The 26,109-nt window shown below is 35.5% G+C and overlaps 1 protein-coding gene across 4 annotated transcripts in view; it reads left to right on the top strand.

Moving 5' to 3' along the window:
- HDAC9 (histone deacetylase 9) overlaps positions 1-26,109 on the top strand; it is a gene marked incomplete at its 3' end in the record, with an annotated part of 568,944 nt that overhangs the window by 258,542 nt on the left and 284,293 nt on the right. For all 4 annotated transcript variants that reach the window (XM_079710903.1, XM_079710910.1, XM_079710909.1 and 1 more), the window contains 3 exons: positions 4,483-4,616; positions 15,740-15,860; positions 20,885-20,934. In XM_079710903.1, coding sequence (XP_079567029.1) covers positions 4,483-4,616; positions 15,740-15,860; positions 20,885-20,934 — 305 coding nt within the window. The remainder of the gene's footprint in view (positions 1-4,482; positions 4,617-15,739; positions 15,861-20,884; positions 20,935-26,109) is intronic.

Below are 26,109 nucleotides of genomic sequence, written 5' to 3'. Positions count from 1 at the left end.
AAGCTGTGAAACCTCAGGCATTAACCAGAAAAGCAATATGAAGCTGAATGTTAAGAACTTGTGATCAGGATCAGGAGTTTTAGGTCTAAAGATTTAGACTCAACTTTCCAAATAGAACTCAGCCTCACAATCATATAAGATTGGGCATAAACCTGAAGATATGAATGGCTTCTATGGCTAAATAATGACTTAACTACACGCAGTGATTAAGGAAAGGGAAAGATGCTGCATTTTGTGCTTCCTCATTTAATAAAACTGAAAGCCAGAGAAAGCACAAAGTCCAAGCTTATCTAAAAAAACATATCAAAAAATTTTAAGAGATTTTTTTGGTAGAAAATAAACTACTAGAGTTTAAAATTAAGGTAAAGGCTTTATGTTAAGACTCCTTTGTGTGTTTTCTCAAAACCTAATTTTAACTCTTGTCCCATAGATTGAGAGAGATTGATCCATTGGCTTATGTTGTAAGTGGTAACCAGTGGGGCAGAAAGGGTCAAAGAAAAGTAGCATTCCATATGAATCCCAAAGAGAAGAGCAGGCTTGTTTCTCACCCTATAAGTTTTTGTTACTGGAAAAAAAAAAAAAAAAAAAAAAGGAAAAAAGAGAGAGGAAAAGAATGGAGATGAAGGTTGAGGTTAAGTCTCACCTTGCAGTCTACCTGTTAACACCTCATTGCTAGGTCATTAAGATGAGTAAGTGGAGGTTTGGAGTTCCAGACTTTATTTATTTTCTCTTAAATTCAAATGTCTTTCCAAGAGTTCCTGGACTTTGTATTGTAATCTCCAGATACTGGCAATAAATTTCAGCTACCATAACCTGTTTAATAATTTTTTTTTGGCAGTGGCTTATGGAGGAAATTTTGTTAAAAGAGGAATGATTACTATGGAGGTGAAGTTAGATATGTCAAGAGGTGAAATAATGAAAAAAAATAAGCAACTTAATGATTAGAATCTCTACTCTTAAAGAATATGTTTTCAAAATGGGGGAAATACTGTATTTTATGTTTCCATGTTAATCATTAATATATCCTTCATGCAGTGCAAAACTGTGGTTGAAAATATGTTAAACAGTTCCTGTTATGTAGTAGCAACTCATAAATAAATACTTGATATATCTGAACTGTGGAGACATGTCTTATATATCATTGTATTTTTTTAAACAAATTTATTTATTTGTTTATTTATTTATTTATTTATTTATTTATGGCTGCATTGGGTCTTTGTTGCCTTGCGCGGGCTTTCTCTAGTTGTGGCGAGCGGGGGCTACTCTTCGTTGCAGTGTGCGGCGGTCTTCTCATTGTGGTGGCTTCTCTTGTTGCGGAGCACGGGCTCTAGGTGTGCGGACTTCAGTATTTGTGGCACACGGGCTTCAGTAGTTGTGGCTCATGGGCTTTAGAGCGCAGGCTCAGTAGTTGTGGCTCACAGGCTTAGTTGCTCCACGGCATGTGGGATCTTCCTGGACCAGGGTTTGAACCCATGTCCCCTGCATTGGCAGGCGGATTCTTAACCACTGCGCAACCAGGGAAGTCCCTATCATTGTATTTTTAATGTTTCTTTTTATGCCTGCTTCCTTTTTTTTCCTGCCTTCCCTTGTCTCCCTTTTGACTTTATTTAAAAATATTTATTCATCTCTTTTTTATGCAAAATGCCATGTAGAAATATAATGAGTAAAATAAATGCCTGTATTAGAGGCACTTGCCAGTTGGAAGATAAGGCACATAAAAGGTAGAACATTAAAGAAATAAGACTATAAAAACTTCAGTAGTCCAATGAGGTCCACCAACTAGGTTGTTCAAGGAGGTCTTTATAATGGAGATATCTGACTTAGTTCTTGCATCAATTCATTGATTTATGTTTTTCATTCATTTATTAAAAGTACTTTTGAGGATCTACTATATTCCAAGCATGGTTTACAGACACGAAAAGTTCAGAGGTAAACAATACAACTCTAGTCTGTGTTTTCATAGATCTTGCCGGTTAGTAAAGAAAATATACAATTAACAATATTATACAACAATTACAGAATTGTGCTAAATGTTCCGAGGAAGACCTAGAAGAACTAGTAGAGCATATAGTGGGAGATCTAATTTAGAGATCCCAGGGAATGCTTTATTGAGGAAGTGACATTAAAACAATTTTGGAGAATGAATAGGTATAAGCCAAATGAAGCCTAGAGTTATGGGGGCAAGAAGGAAGAATTTTTGGCATAGATGGGATAGCATGTATGACGATCCTAAGGCTGGTATGATTTTGAGTCTTTTGAGGAGTGGAAGGTAAACCTTTGTGGGAGAAATAGAGATCAAGTGAGGGAAGAGTATGAGATGAAGCTGGAGAGGTGGGGAAGGGCCTATGTATGCAGCCTTGAGAAATTTTAACCTCATCTTTGAAGTCACCAAAGGGTTTAAGCAAAGGTGGCTACTGTTAAGTGGCAAATAGAATAGAGCGAAAGTCAGATAGCCAGTTACAAGGCTATCTCAGGAGTTCAGATTAAAGATAATAGTACCTTGGATTTTGTGTGGTTTTGGCATTGGAGTTAAGAGAGTGATTCAGTATGTATCTACCAGGGAAGATAGACAATACTTGTTGGTTCATTGGAGAGGGAGTGTCAAGAGGACTGTAAGATTTCTTATATGAGCAATGGTGGATTATGATATCCTTTACTGAAATGAGGAACAGTGTGTGAAGTTTAAGATTATGAGCTCAAATCTCTGATAGTCTCACTTTATGAAAACAAATGCAGATTTTGGAGGGGCCATTTGGACAAGTGTGCAAGTGTACCGCTCCGAAGGGAGATCAGTGCTGAAGATGAAAATGTGAGAGTTAGGGGCGCAAGGAGGGAGTTTGAAGCCATTGTGTCGATGTTACGCATCCAGAGAGTATCATGCCAAGTGAAACACGTCAGACAGAGAAAGACAGATACCCTATAATCTAAAATCTGTATGTTTAGATCTGGAATCTAAGAAACAAAACAAAATGAAAACAGCCTCAAATGTGTAGTTGCCAGAGGGAAGGGGGTTGGAGAGTTGGGCCAAATAGGTGAAGGGGATTAAGAGGTACAAGCCTCCAGTTATAAATAAGCCACAGGGGTGTAATACACAGCCTAAAGGATATGGTCAAAAATATTGTAATTACTTTGTATGGGGACAGATGGTTACTAGACTTATTGTGGTGATCATTTTGTAATGTATGCAAATGTCAAATCACTATGCAGTACACCTTAAACTAACATAATATTGTATATCAGCTATATTTCAATTAATAGAAAATAGTGGATGTTATTTGGGCCAGCAAAGTGATATTTTTTCCTAGACATAATTTTTGCCACATGGTTCCAAATAACACATGTCATTCTGCTGCATGATTTTAATACAGTCAGGGACAAGTATTTTCCCCTCTTGAGTAACATTCCTCTAACACAGTAATGTAAGGGAGAATAAAGTGCATTAATTGAACCTACTTTATAACACTAATTGCTTGTATAGTATCTGTTCTTGAATAGACATTTAGAAATTTCTTATAATGGATTCTTCTGCTCTCACTCCATGCCCCCAGAGAATGTATTTTGATGGTAATATATTGGAATATTTGATTGGTTAAATAATTTCTTATGTCAGGCAATTTTGTAAATAACATGTTTCCCCCCCAAGGAATCGGGTTAAGGGTGGAAACGTTTTTATAGTAATTATTATCTAATTTGTTGCTTTAAAGAGCCCTACTTTATATATCCCTCATAGTTCATTTCATCAAATGTTTATAAAATCTTCCCCATCAAAGGGTCTAACTGAAATATGCAATGTGTTAACTCATGATAATTTAAAAGCAGAGTTTGTTAAGTATCTATGTGATCTCTACTAAAGGTATTGCAGCTGACTTACTCATTTTTTAAAAGAAACACTTCAGTGTTCCACAATCTAAATTATAGATTTTATTTTATTATAAAATAAGAAGAAGCTCTTTCTGCATAACTTTGAAGAAATTGATAAGCAGAATAGGCAAGCAGTTGGAAACTCTTCCAGTTTATTACAGTTGTAACATGACCTAAAGTAAGGCTAGAATTACTCTTGAAATAAATTCACAATTTAAAGAGTCAGTTCATTTTATGGCTTCACTGATAAAATTGAAACCTCTACTGAATTGAATTATCTGTCTAAAAATGCTTCATAATGATTTAAGATACTGGTAAAATTACAGTGTTTTTTTAAACCTGAAGTTTATTAAGTATCACCATCTTTATTACTTTACTACTAAGTAAGCTAGGGTCTGAGTACTGATTAATCCATGAGTTGACTTCTTTGCATATATATCCAGATCCATAGAACTAAATAGCTCTATGTGCTTCCTGGGAATTTGTAGATATGTATTATTTCTCCATTTGTAAATTTATTTGAAAAAGAATGCCTTTTTTGGAGTAATCATATTGTCATGTAACTTGTATCATTCCTTTGTATCATTACTCATCTTGTGCTGTGTTTTCTTTGTCCTGAAGGAATTGCCTATGATCCTCTGATGCTGAAACACCAGTGCATTTGTGGCAATTCCACCACCCACCCTGAGCACGCTGGACGCATACAGAGCATCTGGTCACGGCTGCAAGAAACTGGGTTGCTAAATAAATGTGAGGTAATCCTGAATTGGCCACACTCTTTTACTTACTTAAATAAATCATGTAAAGAGGCCAGTATTCAATTGGGTAGGTGTAGAAAAATGTTAACTCTGTAGTACAAACACCATGATTGATGAACCATCATAGACATTAGTAGCATAGAACTTAGAACCTGACACTGGGCTGGGCACACAGTGGGTACTCAGTTTGTGTTGATGGACTGAGCAGCTGCCTGATGTATGTGCTGTTACTGCAGCGTTTTTCTGTACACACGGTAGTATTCTAGGTATCATTTATTGAGTTAGTTTTCTGAGAAACTCTTTGCAAACTGTTAAGTGATCAGTAGTTGTTATTTCTTGTTATAAGCGATACTCTGAACTGACATATGCCAATTTTGCCTCATGGAAATGAATAGTTTAAAAAGATGAACTGTCTTCTTACCAAGAAAAGTCACTTCTTTTTACTGATGTTTAGATTCATTTCTGTAGATTCTTGGTGAGTCTCATTTTTTTATTTAGAAAAATTAGTTTCTTTAGGCTTTCAAAAGTTAAAAGTAAAAATGTTATCAGGTCAAAAAGACTCCCATTGTCAAATCTGCAAAATATATAACAACCAGCAGTTGTTTGATTTAGTTACTGTAAATGTCCAAAGTTGCTTAAGATCCAGTAACAGTCTATATTTGAGTCTAAAACTTTTTTAAAAGAAAAATATCTCCCATGTGTTTTCTTACATTACCTTAACATTTATTGATCTTGGGTCTATATTCTGTTCCAGATGTGTTCTAGGGACTAGAATTATGGAATTTCACAAGCCAAACATGGTCCCTATTCTTATAGACTGATAATTTAACATGTTGCGGAACATATTTGGTCCTGTTATCCTTCTTTATAGGGCAATGAAGGGAATCTAACTAGTTCTTACCAGTTTGGGAAAAAAGTAAATGGATAATATTGATATTTTGACCATAGTAATGTCAGAAGGAAACTAATACATTGAAACCATACTAAATTCACTGTACTTGGATAAAATAAAGACAATCTTTTGTGACTACTTTTGAGTTAACTGATTTTGACAATCGAAAATGTAGTCAACTAAATTCTATTCAAAGCCAATTTACTTTAAAGTGAACCTGTAAAATATTTCAGTTGAAATAGAGGTGCCAAAGCAGACAGACTATTTCTTAGAGTCAAGTGCACTTGCCTCTATTTGATAGCAGGAGTTAATTCAGTCTGATCTTTCTTCTCTGCAAAGTACTGGAAATAACTGACTTTCGAAGATGCAGACTCATTCATTCATTGTGTTCATTTCTAAGGATAAATTATTTTCTTTATTTATTTTCTCTTTTGAAGATGAACTATGTATCTCATCTTACAGGGGAATTAAATGGTTATTTTCTTTACATCAAAATATAGATAATGTCGATGGGTCATTCATCCGTTGGGATTGTGAATGAATATGTCAGAGCAGTGTTTACAGACTTAGTTTCACAAGTTTTATTATGTGTTGATAATAGAATTATCAAATGTTTTTCATATGTAGAGTTCTGCTTTTGATTAAATGTATCCTTTACCTAGAAACCCCAAAGTGAAGGAATTTCAGCTAGATTTATTTCTCTGGTTCTTTCCTGAGTGAAAGTCTATTATTCATATTTTGCCAGTAGCATCCATATTATACGGCAGAAGGCTTTTATATTCTTTGGTAAATTTTAGAGTTATCTTCAAGGTTTTCATGTTTTTGATAACGCAGTTTGGAAGCCAAACCTCTCTATTGTCTGCACAATCCTATATGGAGCCGGTAAAGTAAACCATCAAGGAGACTTACTTGTGGTAGACTAACCTTAATGGATATTTATTCTTGAGAGTGTTCCTGTCTCACCTTTGCATCTACTATAGATGTTTCTTAGCTTGGCTATCTCTCTTTACTTTTGCAAGCTGAGGCATTGCTGTTTACCTTTTTTTCACTTTCAAGTCTTTGTTATATCCTGAAGCCCTGCCCCAACTGCTCCAAATTAGCAGTGCCTGATCACAGCCTGAAATGCATTGTTAGTTTGTGATATCCCTTAAATCTGTTACCTGAAGGAACACTGTTTATGAAAGGAGCAAAGTGCAGAAGTAAATGGAGTGTAATATGGTTCACACTGGTCTTAAAATTTAGAAGTCTATTATCCCTTTGTGATCAGTCTTCTTTTTCAGTTCCTGGCACATCACATTATTTTAGTCTTGTATTATTTGAAACCATGAAATTCAGTTTATACAACAGCACTGCTGATGTGACATCAGACCCAGGATGAAATGTTAGAAGAACGGTGGGCACCCCACAGTTGAGTGAGAATGAGTGAGTCTATTCCAGTCCAGTCAGCAAATACGAGTCTCTCTAGCAAACAGTCACACAATTAACAAATAATGCACTTGAAAGCCCAGATTGGCAGATTGGCTCTTAATGAAGACCAAGCACAAAAGTCTGATCCAAAACTTTAAAAATGCAGACAGAACACTCTTTTTCCTAACATAGTTTAAGAACAGTTCAGCAGGTGTTTGCTTTCCTAAGTGATGGAATTGTTGCCCATATTATTTATTTGCTCCTGTGTTATCAAAACATCTATGACTTATGCTGACCTAATCCAAAACATGCCATAGTATTTCACTGGGACAGGAGGTAAGGAGTCTCAATTCTGGTGGCGTACAGAGAAAAAAGTGCTTTCCTCAGCCAATGGAGTAGTCAATGTTGCAATTAAACAATGATTATGATAGAAAAGATGGCAATTTTAAAACGTTAAAAGGGCTTCTTTGTTTTTAAACAATAGTCTAATCCACAAATCAAACTTATGTATCGTTTCAATTCATTTATCAATGTAGAAAATTAATCAAAATGGATTCCTTCAAAGGTTATTGTTCAGTGTTAGAGTTGACCTTAGTCCTGCCATTAATTATCTGTGTACTTTTGTCAGATCATTTAACCTTAGTGATCTTTGGTTTTCCCATCTGTAAGATGAGGGTGCTAAGCAGGATATTTGCTAGGACCTTTCAGCTCTAATATCATATGAAATTAGATGCCTAAGAAGTTAATTTGGAGCATAACACTTTCTTTGGTTAAGAGTAGACACAATTTTTAGGATGTTTTAGTAAACATACTGCTTTTAGTTTGTAAGGTATAGTGTAAATTGGCTGTGCTTACAGTCCTGATTGGCAGCCAGAGAAAACATTAGTCCTTATTATATTAGATTCCAGTGGTTACATGGGTTAACTTCTCTTGGCATGACGTGGCACTGTTTTAAAAAAAAATTGAAGTAGTTAATTGTCCCTCATGCCAATACCATTTAGTTGTTTCCCCTATTGAATCATTCACACTGAGTTTAGTGATTCTGTTGGGAGTAAAAAGCAAAACCAGCAGCTTTCTTGTCACCATAAGAAATGGGTCTGGAGGGGTCATTTGGTGTCCTCTTTGGGAATAAGCTCTTGGATTAGGTAGCCAGGTTTCTGAAGTGTGTGTGCCACTGAAGAAAAAGATGTGCTCTTCTGTGCTTAAAAAATTGCAGAGGTTGACCCATCATCTGTTAGAAATGCACTTGCAGTTGTTTTTCCAGAAGTGCTCATGACTCTCAGGCCCACCACGCCCCCCACAGACATTTGCTTGCTCTCACATTTGTTTTGAGAATAATAACATTTTATAATGCTTTTGTTGGATTACACATTATATGGAATTTGCATTGCCTCTTTGTGACTAATATTGAATAACTTTGTTTCGCTTAATTCATAAGTAAAAACCGTAAGCAACATACTGTGCTAAAATGTTTAACTCCTTTATTCAAGTGCCAACACAAAGTAATTACAAACAATTCTGGGACACAGAACCAAGCTACTGTTGCCCCTTCTGGGACTTCTCAGCCATTCCAATGAAAAAAGTGGAGAGCAGGTTTAGTGTAAAATCTTAAGATGCCAGGGAGCTCAGGGATAGGGTCTCCAGCACACTTTCCCGCACACACAAGTGATTTTTAAAATACCTTTTGTAAATCTAAATAAAGAAATATAATACTCTTTTGAGAAACTTAGTTTTGAAGTGTGCAAGTTTTCTGACTTGAAGGTTACAAAGTACTAAATATTACAAGTTAATGGAAATTCAATTAAACATTTGTTTTATGGACTAATCTAACTAGATGGCAGCACATAACAGCTTACTGTTTTGTTTAGTTTGCAAAAAACTTCTGTGTGTGTGCTTGTGTCTTAGAATCTAACCACAAAGCAATAAGAAACTCAAACAGGGAATCTGGTGAATTGTCTCTAAAGGATATGGCAGTTATAGAAAGAAGTACAAATGATCTAGATGTGATGAGTAAACCAAGGTCTCATTATTCTGAGAGAAATTTGTATAACCCAGTAGAGTGGACCCTAGCAGATAAATAACATGAAAAATACCTGTGCAGCCCATAATCAGAATTAAGATGATCTGGAATTTTTTGCTTTGATTTTGATTTCTGAAAAAAAAAGTTAATGTAGAAAACAACCAATAAAAGGAAGTAAGACAGGCTGCCCTTCTAAGTCCATTTGGAAAGTGATACAGGATTTTTTTTTTAAACAGCAGCATTAAAGCTTATTAGCAAAAAATGACTAGTTATATGGACTTGAACTGTCTGAAAGTTGTTGTGCTAAAAGTAACAAAATATTTATTTTGACAAATTTGTTTCATACATGATGATTATAAAAAATGCTTCAACCCAAATCAGTAAAATGTTCATTACAATGTTTAAAAAAATAATTACAACACAGGAGATTCAGTTGCATAAAAATTGTGAAAATTGAGCCAGTACACTAAGGCATAACATTTTTTTCTTACTTTCTGATGAGCATAATGGTTTGAAATGAGTGGACATAAAACTGGAAAAAAAAAAAACATGGTACATACGCTTTTTACCACCCAGACATTTGTTATTGAATGGACTTGCTGTTTTCTGAAGTACTTTTGAAATTATTCTATGCCCTGAAATATTTTTAAATAAATTGTAATGACTGAATCAAGCAGTATTACATGCAAGTAGATGGCACTTGTCATTTTGAAGATCAGATAAACTTTTTTTTCTTTTACTCTCCAACCTTCTCTCTGCCAGCCATTTATTTTAACTATTCCATAGTCCCAAATGTTGGTTAGTACAGGGGTCAGTATCTTGAATTCACTTATGAGCAGGAAGAATGGACAGCTCCCTCTAAGATGTGGTTCTTGACCTAGGTTGCCCATTAAAATCCACTGGGTGGTTCTCAGTTTCTAGATGCCTAGGTTGTAACCAGACAAAGTTAACCAGGATCTCTGAAGGTGTGACCCAGGCATTAATACCTTTTAAACTTCTGCAGCTGATTCCAAGGTTCACCAATGTTAAAAATCAACAGAAACTCAATTTCTTAACATAAGCTTAATGAGGTAGAGACAAACAGGTGAATGGAGTCAAGTATTTGGAGATGGGAAAGTGACAAAAGTAAACATTTACCTGAGAAACAAAGGTGGTACTAACTCAGAAGCTTCACGCACAAAATTTTTTTTAAATTGGGAAAATTGTTCTTTATTTTGAAGTTGTCATGGGATAGGAAAATGAGTTCTAAAAACTACTCTTATTTTTCAAATATAATTAAGCATTTTTTAAAAATGGGCTTCAAGGAAAACCTAGCATCTTTTTGAAAACCTTCATAGTGAGGTCTCCTCTCTTGCTTCAACCATGGTAATTTATCATTTCAATTATGATATTTGCTTGCCCAAGGCAAATCTGTAAATCAAAATAAAGGATATTTTATTGAGTGTTGTGTATAAGGTAATTTCTCATAGCCATTTTAGGGCTTACCATTTTCACTTACCATTCTAGGGCTAAAAGTAATTTGGTTAAATCTCCTTATGTTTATAGATGAAGAAACAAAGCTCCAGAAAGTTACCTCATAGCAGGCTATGGGCACGTTAAGGACATGTGACAGTCAGAACCCAGAACTCAGGGCTCCTGACTTGCAATTCACTTTCTTTTCATATGACTGACAGAAAGGACCAAGAGCTTGTTAGACTGCCTGCCGGCTTAGTAGCCGCCTTCCTTCTTTCATTCCCCTTTCCTTATAAGAAAGCCTCTGAGGAGAACAGGTTATTAGATGATGAGGGATCTATGGAAGGAGAGAATGCAGTGCGAGGAGGGGATAAAAACTATCTTCTTTGTAACATTTAAAGAAGCAGTTGGTTGTAGCATTTGAAAACTCCAGTTGGTAAGCTTGGGCATGAGCAATGAGACTGGATTTTTTGTGTTTGTTTAAGAGAGGAAAGAGTATCGACAATAATGAATAGGTGTGAACTGATTTGTTAAATATTAAGAATGGGATTTGTAACAGAGGGTAACTTTGACAGTCATAAGTCATTTATGATTCTTTACTTTAACTCTGTAAGTCTGCAGCCCTGCAGATCTTTGTAGAAAAAAATAAAAACGTATCCCTATATTTAGGGACACTGGATGAAATATTTTCAGAAAATGAGATATTTCAGTGGAAATTCTTGCCTAATATGTCACCACTTTGAAAATGATTAAAGAAAATGGGGTCTCCCCCAGCAGAGGCAGGTACTTTGACTTGTCAAATTTAAGTTGGACATTTTCTCTTAGTTTGGAACTGCCACAAAATAAGCCCTTTCATGTCCTCAATAATACCAAACCAATGCAATCCATCTGTTCTGCTAAATTATTTCTAGTTCCCTAACCAAAGGCACTGCTTTTTCATGCATTTTATCATGATTTTATGCCCTTTATTATATTTTACAAAAGGTTCTGATTCCTCCAGGGCCAATGAGAACTGATTAGGACACTGGCCTCAATCCAGGCTTTGAACAGAGGAGGGGAAGGAATAGAACTATTTCCTTTTTTCCCTGCTCCTTGGCAGAAAAAAATATGAATCTATACCGTGTGTGTGCTCTGTGTGTGGGTAGGCTGCATTTTATCCTGTCACAGTATGACTTTGTAGATCATGTTCAGAACATTCCTTCTATAATCAGGTTGCATTAACAGGCTTTAATTCAGAAAGACTACTTCTTTAGGAAAAAACCACGGTGTGTTGTGATACTCAATGATATGGTCATTTTGAACAACTTTAGTCAAACTTCAAACGTGAATGTATACTGTTTGGGGCTCTGATCTAATAAATAAGATCATATTCCTCGGGTGCTTAGCACAGTGTAGGCTCTCAGGGCACATGAGTTCCTTTCCTGCTTTCAAGGAAGAAACTACTTGAGTGCAAGTCACAGAGAATGGAAATAGAATAATGAATACCTCCTACATGGCAGCGTTTCTTTACTACGAAATTGAAAGAAGAGCTATAAGCTTTCTTTCTTAGACTTATATTGGCAAGTTACTTAAGACCTATATTTGGATCTCAAGTGAGAAATGCACAGGTGGAGACCCATGCCATCCTTTATATGCATTGAGTGTCCAAATATACTCAGAATTCTCAAAAATTCTTTTGGTCAGACTCATAGATGACTTTAGCTAGGCATCCTGCAGGCTAAATATCTCTGAGAACGGAAATCAGTATCTCCGTAAATTACAGTTATCAGAGCACTTTATCCTATTTTGTGACTCATTGTGCTCTTGACCTTTGGCTCAAAAGCGCATCATGAGAGAAAATTGAAAGAATAAAGGGTACACAGGAAATAGAAAATATGGGAAGGGATTAAACGGAACTATCTATATTTAAGCATAAACGCATAACTTAATAAATTACTGACGATGATACCAGAAAATGAAAACTGTTGGAGACCTCAATTTGAGAGGAAAAGTAGAACGTGACAAATTTAAGACATCTGAGGCAAAACGAACTACTGGAGATCCTCCGTGATAAGAAAGAAGGAGAGCTGGTGCTGTTTCAGAAGTTTTAGCTTAGACATCCACCGAGTTCCCACAGCAGTGCCTCTTGGGGAGGTATAAATCTCAGAGCATGCTTTCTCCAAGTCCTTTCTCCAGGTAGAAACATTTTTTTCATATTGAACTGGTTTTCACTGCCCTCTTTCTGTAGAAACATGTACACCCTGTTTGTGGGTCTTGTTCTCCAGCAGCCTTAAATGCAGAAAGTGATTGTCCAGAATTATTGCTTATATTTAGCGTAAATATTTTTTAAAGAAACATATTCTATAATAATAAAAAGAGTCATTGTAAAATACTTCCTGGGAATCAAAAAGAAGTGTGTGTGTGGGGGGGCCAAGAAATCAAAGGAAATACTTGAATACTTTGTTACATTTTAGTAGTGAGGGGGAGGACTTGGGTATACTAAAAAGTAATACTCTTAGAATAAGTGAAAGCTAAATAGGCTGGGCCAGATGCTCTATCCTTACTGTTAGTTAACTGATATTACACAAGGGAATGACTGAGATTCAGCAGGTGTTCTCTTAAGATTTATCAGTTCTTGAGCTACTGTCAATAATTGAATCTTGTTAGCAGATTATTTTTCAAATGTGTGATTGAACATTCAGCCTGAATACTAGTGGGATTGTGGGAGAATGAGAAAGGAGTTAGGACAAGCATGGAATGTATGCTATGTAAATATATATGACTAGTTTGTGAAAACATAAAGATATATTTATTACTAATGGTATTTAATGTTACACCAGAGGCAAAAATTCAATGTAGAGCTGAAAAATATCTTTATAGAAAAGGAGAAAGGGAAAAAATGATGGAGCTTTATGATAGTAGTCCAAACATGGGTCTGATAGTTACAGAGCTGGCATTGTTTAAGATAAAGATGTTTCACTGTATCAGCGTATAAGATGTTAGTGGCTATGGATTTCATAGACTCATAGAAGTGAGAGCTGGAAGCCCTGTTATTTCACGGTGTTCACTATTCTGCCAGACTAGGACCGGTTGCCACAGTCTGGTTTCCAGTGTGCTGCTCATTCCAACATTAGATGACTCAGACCATGGAGTTACTACTACTTATCTTGGGGGATTTTCCACCAGCTGAAATCTCCCAGTTAAAATGTTTCCCTTTAATAGTGACTTAGAACTTTCTCTTTCTCATTACTTGTCATTCTGTTTCTTTGGTTGTTCTGGTCTTCCATAAATGTCTCCAAATTTAATGTTTACCAGCAAGCCATCTAGGTCAATAACGTGTTTGTTTATTGATCAGAGCAATGGCTGACCAGATGGCCATCATAAATTTGCCCTAGTCTTCAGCATTACCTACCTGGTTTAATTTTAACATTCAACACCTACCTGGGAATAATTTCTCTAAAGCGTATTTTTATTTTTCTGGAAATGTAAATGGGGTGTCAAACACAGGGAACTTCAGTGCCATCACAAAGAAATTCCATAAGCATTTGTTTATTCAGCACATAATGGCACAGTGTCAAGAAGTTTCTGTTTTACATCACTCCTGTTACCTTCTTCTTACCCCTTGGGTCCCTCACCATTCCTTTCACACTGTGACATGATGATTTATTTTCAGTAACAAGCACCTCTACCCAGTAAAGCTCTAGGAAGTGTCAGTGTATCGAGGTTCTCCCTACCTGCCCCCTCAGGGAACCACACAGCAGCAGCCACATCACCTTAAACTAGGGAGATTGAGCATGGAATTGTCTTGGTCCTGAGAGGTGTCGTTGTCACCTTATGTTTCCACATCAACTGGTAATTCATGGTCAGGAGCATGAAAGGACAGGATTCCCTGAACAGATTCTCTCTGAATTTTACTGTAGTTCTCTGCTAATATATTACCTTACAATTGTCTTGTTGTGATAGATATTTTAAGTAAAATATTAATACGGTTTGGGTAATTTTAGGAAAGCACAGCAATTTTTAAAATAAGGCTAATTAACTTCATACACCAGCACGTTTATTGGTCTCAAAGATGTGCCAGCTGAGAAATGTGACCAGGAAGAACACTTGGTCCATTGACTGATTGAGATTTAATTTATGTACTGTTTTGTCTATGTTGAAGGACCATTCTTTGTTAGCTGAAGTGAAAGTTTCTGCCTAGCATGGGTGTAAAAATATTGACTGAGTCTATAGATTGTCTCAAACTGTCTCTGATTAAACAGCAGTTATTGTTTTTGTTTAATTTCCATTCTGTCACAGACTACTGCTTCTATAAAATACATTAAAAATGAGATACTGCAATAGTGGAATAAAAACTGAAGACATACAAGATTATATTTGATTCAACAGACATAAAAATACTCTGTCAGATTACTATAAACGTTTCTAAATATTTATTCTCAAGCTTTATGCAGACCTCATCACAGACCATTCATAAACACTTCCTGAACTTTTACTGATCCCAATGTTACATATTTTGAGTGACATTGTTCTAGATGATCACTGCTGTGAGGTGCACACACATGAAGTGATCAGCATATGGGTAATAATCAAATACATTAAAATGTGTTGGTATTTACTTATGTCCTTTAAGAAACAATAAGGCATTTGTTTCAGCAAGTTCTTTGGGTGAGTGTAAAGTAAGGGTTGAATTTACTTGTTAGCTAAGCAATAGCTCCTGTTTGTTTTTAAATTGGTACTTTTACAAAGGAGTTAACTATTAATTATTATTAAATTTTAATTAATTATTATTACCTTTTTTGTTTGATGCTTTACATAATTATTTTATTTCATTTGTTTCTCACAGTAATACTATAAGGTGTACGTTATCTTCTTTTTTTTAATAAATTAATTTTTACTGGAGTATAGTTGCTTTACAATGTGTTAGTTTCTACTGTTCAGCAAAATGAATCAGCCATATATATACATATATCCCGTCCCTTTTGGACTTCCTTCCCATTCAGGTCACCACAGTGCATTAAGTAGAGTTCCCTGTGCTGCACAGTATGTTCTCATTAGTTATCTATTTTATACATAGTATTAATAGTGTATATGTGTCAATCCCAATTTTTTTTATAGATTTTTTTTATGCCAAAGAAGAATATGCTTAATGTCAATTGCCCACTTAGGCATAAGCAATCCATTGGATCTGAACCTTGCATACACTTATTTTTCAAATATTATTATGGTACCTTGTTAATGCAAATCCGTGTCACACTCCTACATGATGAAACTCCGACCATTATTAATCATCTTAAATGTGACTTGGGGTCTTATTTTCTCCTAAATGTTGTCAGTGAAGTACTGTAGGTTTCTGCTGTTTTCTTTCAGCGAATTCAAGGTCGAAAAGCCAGCCTGGAGGAAATACAGCTTGTTCATTCTGAACATCACTCACTGTTGTATGGCACCAACCCCCTGGATGGACAGAAGCTGGACCCCAGGACACTACTAGGTCTGTATGGGCCTCTATTCTACTGAGAACAGCACATTCCAGCACTATCATTAGTCAGTGCTGCTGTCAGTTCAAAATACTTGGCAAGCAGTGAGACAAAAAATCAGCTTTTCCAACAGCACTGCTCTGTGGAATGAGTCATTTACAATAGAAGCCAATGTAGATGAAGAAAATCCTCCATTAGAAAAAATGACACTGCAAGTTTCATGATGTTTACTTTTATTTGAATAGCATTTGTTCACTGTTTTAGCTGACAGGAATAAATGCACTGTGGAGTTTTCTTGCTTACATTTTTAAACTAAAAAAATAGTTTTTACGTTCTTTATGCAAATTTATCTTCACCTTTCACATTTATTTTGTGTCTTTCAGTTCTTTTTTCTATGACCTTAACAGAGGGTATAATACAACTTACTTTAAGTGAAAACTCGTTACTGCTACACCTAGAACACTGTATTTTATAGTAAGATTGCATTTTAAATCTTAATGCAGTCTATTTAATGCATGTTTTAATTATGGAATTAAATAGTAGTTGACAGAAGTAGAAAACTAATAAACATAATCTTTAAGTTATGATTTTGCAAAACTTTATTATCAGAGTTTAAAATCAAATTTATGTTTCACAGCTTTATATAGACTTTGTATGAGTGATAGAAACAACAGATTTTGAAGAAAGTTCATGACAAAACCTTATTTTAACTGAAACAATCTATTAATTACGTTTATACGTAATCTTTTACAATGGAATAACAATACATGACATGGCAATGTATGACAAAAAGATCATGTTTTAAGTTTTTTAACTAAAAAGGCATTTGAGGACTTTTTCTTGTCCCTTTCTTTCAAATAAACCTATTGCGTCAGTTCCAAATTATTGGACTCTTTCACGCAATTCAGTATTATTTCAAAATGATTTTATGTTAACTTGTCCTAAACAATTCAAAAGCAAGTGTATGACATGTAGTAGGCAGGTATCTTGGAAAGCAATTATAAGGGGAAATTAACAGTTACCAATTATAATGCTAAAAATCTGCCCTTTTAAAACAAGTGACAGGCATCCCTAAATTTATGAAGTAAAGGTATATGGTTGAGTGTGTGTGTGCATGTACATGCATGCAAGTTAGGGAGAAATTGACAGAAAGGGGAACACAGAAAAATTACTCAATTTTTAGAAAGCATATTATGAAAATTTGATGATGAAAATCAATTTGTATAGTAGAATTAAAGTTATATATGGACTTCCCTGGTGGCGCAGTGGTTAAGAATCCGCTTGCCAATGCACGGGACATGGGTTCAAGCCCTGGTCGGAAGATCCCACATGCCACGGAGCAACTAAGCCCGTGCGCCACAATTACTGAGCCTGTGCTCTGCAACGACAAGCCACCACACTGAGAAGCCCACACACTGCAATGAAAAGTAGCCCCCGCTCACCGCAACTAGAGAAAGCACGCACGCAGCAACAAAGCCCCAATTCAGCCAATAAATAAATAAAATAAATTTATTTAAAAAATAATAAAATAAATAAATAAAATAAATATTTCAATTTCTTTAAAAAAAGAAAGTTATATAGTAACATAAAGGACAGTGAGTCAATCTAAACATATATAAGCTGTGTTTTTTTTTCTTCTTTCTGTTGAAGGAATCCATTTCTGCACATGTAGATCTTTACATAAAGTACTTCTTTTGCTGTGGATACTGTCAAAATATGTCCTTATTTTAACATGAATTAATAATCCCACCCAGTTTACCAAAATGATGAAGTAAACCAAACAATAACTTTCATGGTCTTCTGTGGTCGAAATACTGATGCATTTTAAAGATGGGAAGCTATGTCCATTTTGATTATAGTTAATTTAGTTAAGAGAAAACAAGTAGAAAACCTTCCCTATTTCTTTTCTCTTCTATATTTTTAAACTAGGTCTCAAACTATTATTCAACCTGAGCATAGGACTAGGTACTTGGGATTTAGTAAGGATAAATTTACACATAGATGTTTAGATGTTCCAAGACGACCGTTATTCCACATTTTAAGAGAGAGGACATATTTGTAAAAGAAATGAAATTTAAACTCCGGCAAATTTGAACTGTTTTACTTATGAAACATGGCAATACCACTTTTTTAAAAATGAAATTTGACACTTTTGAGAAAAACTGATTTTCTCAAAACACACATATCATTTAAAGATTTGATGATTTAGAAATGAATTCTAATACATAATTTAGAACTTGGACAGAGGTCCTTTTCAAATCTGTATGCAATGAAAACACCAAGTACCAATTATTTAATTTTTACAATTTTAATCCAAATGGCCATGTATCTCATTATTTCTGAATATATAATGTGAGATAAAATTCATACAATTGATGATTTTAGAGTTAACTTTAGATACACATGTGGAGTTCCATAGGCACCTCTCAGGGATCAGTGCAACGATGTCACCCTTGAGTGCAAGCTACAGGAGTAAAGGTAACCAAGGATGTTGCATTGCTAGGTCTTGATATTGAGCACTAAATTCCATTTTGATGATGCTTCTGAACTGTATCAGTTTCTCTCATGAATCTAGAAACTTGGCCGATTTTCCTCAATTCAGGGTCTCAGTTAAAAATCCCATTCTTTTAAAAGTTTAACTTTTCATAATTTTTTGTTCTTTGTGAAATTTGAATTCTTGTGGCTTGTTTTTTGTATCTAAAAGACCAGGTTGAAGCTGCCATGTATGAATGTGTAGAAATTCATAGCCATCAAGATATTTTCTCTCTATCCCTTTCTTTTTCTCCCACACATCCTCTTCTTCCTCTGATCCCTCCCAACACAGATGGTGAGGGAGGGGTTGTCAATGCACACACACAGTAAATTGAAATTTATTCAATTCTATGAATTCTTTGAATTTAATTGATACTACTACTTTTGATAGTTATGTTCTGAAGTTAGGAGGAAGGATTTAAACAAAAGTTCATTATGACCGGACCCATCAGTCTTCGTATGTTGAAGGACATCTATAGCTTATAAAATAATTAGATTTGAAAATGGGCAGCATTTATCTCTTTAAATACTCTAGACCCTGTAAGGTGACACTTTTCAAACATTCTCTTTAGTCATTTCTGGTGAGAGGTTTTTCCTTAGCATTAATATTCCTGTCATTCTTACTACCAGTTTTCGTTATCTTGTGGCTAGCCAGAGCTCAGTCCATGAGTGAGGCAGTATAACATTATTAAAAAATAAATTGAGTCAATTCAGTGAAATAAACATTTTTTGCATACTACTAAATTTAAATTATTGATTAATTTGGTTGTTTAATATTATTATTATTATTATTTTTTTTTTGCGGTACGCGGGCCTCTCACTACTGTGGTCTCTCCCGTTGCGGAGCACAGGCTCCGGACGCGCAGGCTCAGCGGCCACGGCTCACGAGCCCAGCCGCTCCGCGGCACGCGGGATCCTCCCGAACCGGGGAACGAACCCGTGTCCTCTGAATCGGCAGGCGGACGCTCAACCACTGCGCCACCAGGGAAGCCCTAATATTATTTTAAACAGTACTAAACTAGATTCTCCTCAAGTATTAAATCATTTATTTTCTGTATTCGCTTAGAGTTTAAGAATTTTTAAAATTACTTTAAAAATTACTTCAGTACACTGTAATATTATCTTTAACCTTTTTCACTGACTATGGAATGAAGAGTTCAGACATTAAAATATACATTATTATATATTTTAATTTCACATATGACATATGAATACATCCTTGCAAAATATTCAGTGATACCGAAATATCTTTGTTATGAGGAACAACTTAAGAAAACTTTTTACCCCTCCCCAAGCTATCCATAAAATTTTTTATGTATCTTTTACTGATGTCAGTATTCCAGTTTTAATATTTTTTCATGATTTGTTTTTTTTTGTTGTTGACTTTTCATCTTTTTTCTATGAGGCTCCTTATATATAACGAGATATCTTATTTTTTCATTTGCACTTACATTTTTCTTTATCATTTTCCATCTGTTAGCAATTGTATTTGAAAACTGAACTCATACAATTTATTGTTTTCAAAATAAACTTTCTTCTGTGACAGTAAAATCTATTTAGACTTTTACTGACATGATGTGAATTCCATCACAAACCTGTTTTCAATTTTCATTATTTATTTCATTGATCATCAATAGAACAAATGAATTAGGATAAGTGAAATGGAGGTTTGTACCTGGTTCTACCACTAATTTCCTGAGTGACCCATATGAGTCACTTCAGAGCTGTTTAACTATGATATAGAAATGCCCACTGCCTTTCCTTTAATTACTTTGCAAGACAGATTTTAGTCTTGGAGGTTTAGGAGTAGTAATTTTTTGTTTTCTCTATACATGTAGTAGATAACGTAGAAAATCAAAGTGCAGGTAAACAAAAATGATTAAAACTTTCATAAAATCTCAATTCCAAAAGATAGTCACAAGTAAGATTTTGGCATTTACTTTAAAGATACATTTATATGTATATTATATAGATCCCCCAAAGGTTACCCTTTTTATAGTGATTTGTGACTTATTTATTTAAAAAATTGTGAATGTTAGAGAGGTTTATAGTATACTTGGTCTTAGCTATATCTGAAGTAGAACTTAAAGATAAGTCTGTATACTTGAATAAATGCTTTAATATTTGGAGCATGTAAAAAATGACAGTGTATTTCATAAACTCAAAACATTACACTGGAAGGATACACATAATGAACAGCTGAGTTATTTATGATAAGTTATAAACAAAAAAGGTATTGTGATAAACATCCTGTAGGGCAGTTGAAAAAAATCTTGAGACTCAACTTTCATAGGTATGTGTTTGTTCATGTGGGGTAAAAGACTCTACGTGTAATAATATATGCATTAATTTGCTTTGAGTTTTTAACTATCTAAAATTTGATCAGTTTCCTTCTGAGTCAAATGATAAATACCATGTGACATATTATGTGTTAATAAACACCAAAATGTTAAAACTATAATTATATTCCAATTTATATATTTTTTCATGTCTTCTTACTGTGTAGGTGACTCTTCTCAAAAGTTTTTTTCTTCATTACCTTGTGGTGGACTTGGGGTAAGTATGAGTTTGTTTACTGCTTTTTAAAAAAAATTTTTTATTGGAGTATAGTTGATTTATAATGTTGTGTTAGTTTCATGTGTACAGTAAAGTAAATCAGTTATACATATATCCACTCTTTTTTAGATTCTTTTCCCATATAGGTCATTACAGAGTACTGAGTAGAGTTCCCTGTGCTATACAGTAGGTCCTTATTAGTTATCTATTTTATATATAGTAGTGTGTATATGTCAATCCCAGTCACTCAAATTATCCCCGCCCCCTTTTCCACCTGGTAACCGTAACTTTGTTTTCTACACCTGTGACTCTGTTCTGTAAATAAGTTCATTTGTACCATTTTTTTTAGATTGTACATACAAGCGATATCATATGGTATTTGTCTTTCTCTGTCTGACTTACTTCACTCAGTATGACAATCTCTGGGTCCATCCATGTTGCTGCAAATGGCATTATTTCGTTCTTTTTTATGGCTGAGTAATATTCCATTGTATATATGTACCACACCTTCTTTATCCATTCGTCTGTCAATGGGCATTTAGGGTGCCTCCATGTCCTGGCTATTGTAAATAACACTGCAGTGAACATTGGGGTGCATGTATCTTTTCGAATTATGGTGTTCTCCAGATATATGCCCAGGGATGGGATTGCTGGATCATATGGTAGTCATATGTTTAGTTTTTTAAGGAACCACCATACTGTTCTCCATAATGGTTGTACCGATTTACATTCCCACCAACAGAGTAGGAGGGTTCCCTTTTCTCCACACCCTCTCCAGCATTTATTGTTTGTAGATTTTTTGTTGATGGCCATTCTGACTGGTGTGAGGTGATACCTCATTGTAGTTTTGAGTGCTTTTTGAACATCTGTATGCCTTCTTTGAAGAAATGTCTATTTAGATATTCTGCCAGTTTTTCCATTGGGTTGTTTGTTTTTTTGGTATTGAGCTGCATGAGCTGTTTGTATATTTTGGAGATGAATCCCTTGTTGGTTGCTTCGTTTGCAAATATTTTCTCCCATTCTGTCATTTGTCTTTTTGTTTTGTTTATGGTTTCCTTTGCTGTGCAAAAGCTTTTAAGCTTAGTTAGGTCCCATTTGTTTATTTTTGTTTGTATTTTCATTATTCTAGGAGGTGGATCCAAAAAGGTCTTGCTGCAATTTATGTGAAAGACTGTTCTGCCTGTTTTCCTCTAAGAGTTTTATAGTATCTGGTCTTACATTTAGGTCTTTAATCCACTTTGAGTTTACTGCTGTGTATAGTATTAGGGAGTGTTCTAATTTCATTCGTTTACATGTAGCTGTCCAGTTTTCCCAGCATCACTTATTGAAGAGACTCTTTTCTCCATTGTATATTCTTGCCTCCTTTGTCATAGATTAGGTAACTACAGGTGCATGGGTTTATCTCTGGACTTTCTATCCTGTTCCATTGACCTGTATTTCTTTTTGTGCCAGTACCATACTGTTTGATGACTGTAGCTTTGTAGTATAATCCAAAGTCAGGCAGCCTGATTCCTCCAGCTCTGTTTTTCTTTCTCAAGATTGCTTTGGCTATTCATGGTCTTTTGTGTTTCCATACAAATTGTAAAGTTTTTTGTTCTAATTCTGTGAAAAATGCCATTGGTAATTTGATAGGGATTACATTTAACCTGTAGATTGCTTTGGGCAGTATAGTCATTTTCACAATATTGATTCTTCCAATCCAAGAACATGGTATATCTCTCCATCAGTTTGTGTCATCTCCAGTTTCTTTCATCAGCATCTTATTGTTTTCTGAGTACAGAAAACCTGTACTTGCTTCCTTAGGTAAGTTTATTCCTAGGTATTTTATTCTTTTTGATGTGATGGTAAATGGGATTGTTTCTGTTTACTGCTTTTAAATAACATAAACTTCCAAAAATATATCCTTTGATTTATCTGGTCAGTTGTGTTTAAGGCTGTTTCTCAGTAGAAGTTATGCTGGACTTCAGGTTATTATGGCTACATAATTTGTAGGGCTCAATGCCAAATGAAAATAGAGATCCCTTTGTTCAGAAATTATTAAGAATTTCAAGATGGCAAAAATACCAAAGTAATCCAAATATGGTGCCCTGCTAACTATAGGTTCCTGTGTGAAGCCACTTTGCTAGACTTTTGTATTGCTAGAGAAAAGGTAATATGAGAGGGTTCATAACGTAGTTTCATAGCAGAATTCAGTTTTCAGTAGAGTCATACTGAGTATGCATATGCATTATATTCCTGGTGAAAATGGCATAAACTTCACAAAGCACTTTGCATTGTGGGACATTTTGTTTGTGAACCTCCTGAGGCCATTTTTGTCTTCAATAATTAACAAAGCCTTTTTGACCCAGGATATTTATACCATATTTCAAGGACAAATTTGTTCAAATCCAACAACGTATGAAGAAAAATGTCTACATTTTTGTGGATGATTAGAACATACCCTATAACCTGCAATCTATTTAAAGTTAACCCTTACCAGTAAGAAGCCATCATCCTGTAGAACTGAGTGCTAAATCATGTTAGGACAAAGTAATTCTAGATCAGGTTTCCAAGGACTAAGGAATTTAAGTCAGTTAAGTTTCTTAGATATTGAAGGAAAGAACACAACTAGTCCTGAGTACGTTTTAGGTGATATTTTGCTATAACTAAATTTTATACAGGGAAATCCCATACATTTTCAGCTAATTCTGTCATTTTAGTGATGCTAGATTTTGCAAGGATAATCTTTCTATTCCTTCACCTGTGACTCTGCCTTCTAGAAATAAAAATGGCAACTACAACCAATATCCATTTGGACTTTACAGTTTACCAACATGCACCTGAGGTTTGTAATAACATTATAACATAGTCGTAATTATTAACACCATTTTGCCGATGAGAACCTGAAGGCTCAGAGAAGTGAGGTTATTTTGCTGAAGTTACTTAGTAAAGGCTGAAAGGCTGAAGGTATGAGGTTGGTGTGCACGTCCATGTGGAGGAGTTCCAAAAGAGCATTTTAGGTCCTTCCAACGCTCTCATCTTCAGCAGACCAACCGCAGCCCCTGGAGCCTAGCAGTGCATCTGTGTGGCTAATGTAGTGTGGTCCCCTTGATGGCAGCTCACCAGTGAACTTTTGCTTTTTGACTCCTAGGACAGGACAGTCACCATCCCACATTAATCCGTGCTCATTTTTGCAAACCTCCAGTGAAGCCAGGAGCTTACAGAGCCATTCTAGAAAGCAGAGAATTTACTGACTTTTAAAATGGGTTTCATTGGTTTTTGCACTTATTTTCTGACATCCCAAGTGGCCATTTTTAGAGAATGGCTCATTACCTACAAATGAGGCAAAGAATGAAGCAAAGTTAATGACTACTTAGTGGGTATGGTAATGGGGAGGAAATCAAAGCTGTGAAAAGAGTGGTGATCATCAAACTCCCACTCACTTACAAGTACATTTAATTCATGATCCAGAGTTGAAATGAGGACAGTTTATTAGGACCCACTTCCCAAGTCTGACCTCTGCTGTGCCTGTGACTCACTATGCCTTGAACATAAAATACATGTACTCAACTGTGCTAAACACATACCAACTAAACTTCTTATTCTTTAGCAAGAACTGCTCTAGTAAACTCTTAGAAGTACCCAAGGGATGAATAGTGACTGCTGCTTCTGGCACAGTGGGTGTCATAGAATAACACCTAATCAATATGGTGGCAGCAAAGGTGGTGGATAAATCTACCTTGCACAAGCAGAAGCAGGAAGAGTAAGACTGGATTAGTTTGACTCCATCACTGCTGGAAAGCTCTGGAGAGAGGCACCTCTGTTTTTCAAATTGGCCTATAGGTCTCCTGGTGGTGTTTATGTAGGTCTAGGTGAGTGTGTATGTGTTGTGTATACCTACGCTTGTTGATGCTCTAGAGAACTAGCTTGATTCAGTGTTTTGGGTTTTTTTTTTAGGAATCGGATTGTGTTCTTAGACATTCAGGAACCATCTTGACTCCTAAGATCTTTAGTTTTGATATAAGTCCTAAGAGAAACTCTGGGTCCTGTGGATTTGTATCCATCTAAAATTTTACCTCCAGGACAGTCCAAGACATACTAAGTATACAAAAGATAGCCAGTATGAACATGGAGTGGCCCAGCTTGGCAACATGGGGGCACACCAGCAAGCTTGGAAACCACTAAAATCGCTTTTGTCTTAAGGCATTTCTTCCGGTTCATATTGTCTAAGATGAACCCATTGGTTTAAATGCCAAAACACTTAATGCTCCCCAGTTGTTGGGATAAACCCCAGTTGCCTAGAATATATACCTTCCTACCAGATGGGTTTAATTTATACCTACTGAATGCTGATGGATTAATTGGCTTTTGAGGGGTCTGCCTGGGACATTATGAAATTTAAAAAATCTCTGCCTCTTATTAGATTTTCCTGTAAAATTGCAGGTGATAATTTGGTCAAGCAGCTCAATGGGTGAATGGTAATAAGTTGCTTTAAAGTGTGCTCTCCAGAATTGCATTTTGGACAACAGTCTCAAGGTTTCCAAATTCCTTTGTGTTTGGTTCTCATTTTGTGTCGTTACTATGACATGACTCATTTCTGATTACTGTGTGATTGCACTGCAAGAAAATACACCAACTGAAAAGAGCATTTTACCAAATCCTGGGCCTTGGTAGTCATATAGTGAAACAGATAATTAAGGGACTCTGGAAACAAAAGCCAGTGCCGAACCACTTTAGTTCTCACTCCTCAGGGTATATCACTAAAAATAGTGATCATTTTCCTGGCCATCTGACCTGCTGCTGTGTGAAGAAATCTTGAAGTCATTTCTCAGCCTTATTTTTCCCTCTTCACTTGATAGGCCACAAAAAAACCCACAAAAGCAAGGACGAGCAGGCTTTTATGATAATGTCGTCATCAGCTCCCAGCTTCAAACGCTTCTGCGGCTTTTGAGTTGTCATTTATAACTTGGAACTGAATCGACCCATAATTCCCCTGATACACTTAGAGAAATTGATAACAGACTCTGCACTTCTTTTATGGCTCGGAGGAGGCAACTCCAATCACATCACTATTGGCAGGCAATATTATTTTTTGACATGGTTGTAAAAGTATAAAGGGGCTTATGGCATTTGTTTAGATGAGGAATGGGCTCTCAAGCTGTGCTGGGGTTTACAGGACCAGATTAGTGAGAAGCA

The sequence above is a fragment of the Hyperoodon ampullatus genome (genome assembly GCF_949752795.1).
Source record: "Hyperoodon ampullatus genome assembly, chromosome: 9".
NCBI lineage: Eukaryota > Metazoa > Chordata > Mammalia > Artiodactyla > Ziphiidae > Hyperoodon > Hyperoodon ampullatus.
This window is presented reverse-complemented; position numbering and strand designations above follow the sequence as displayed.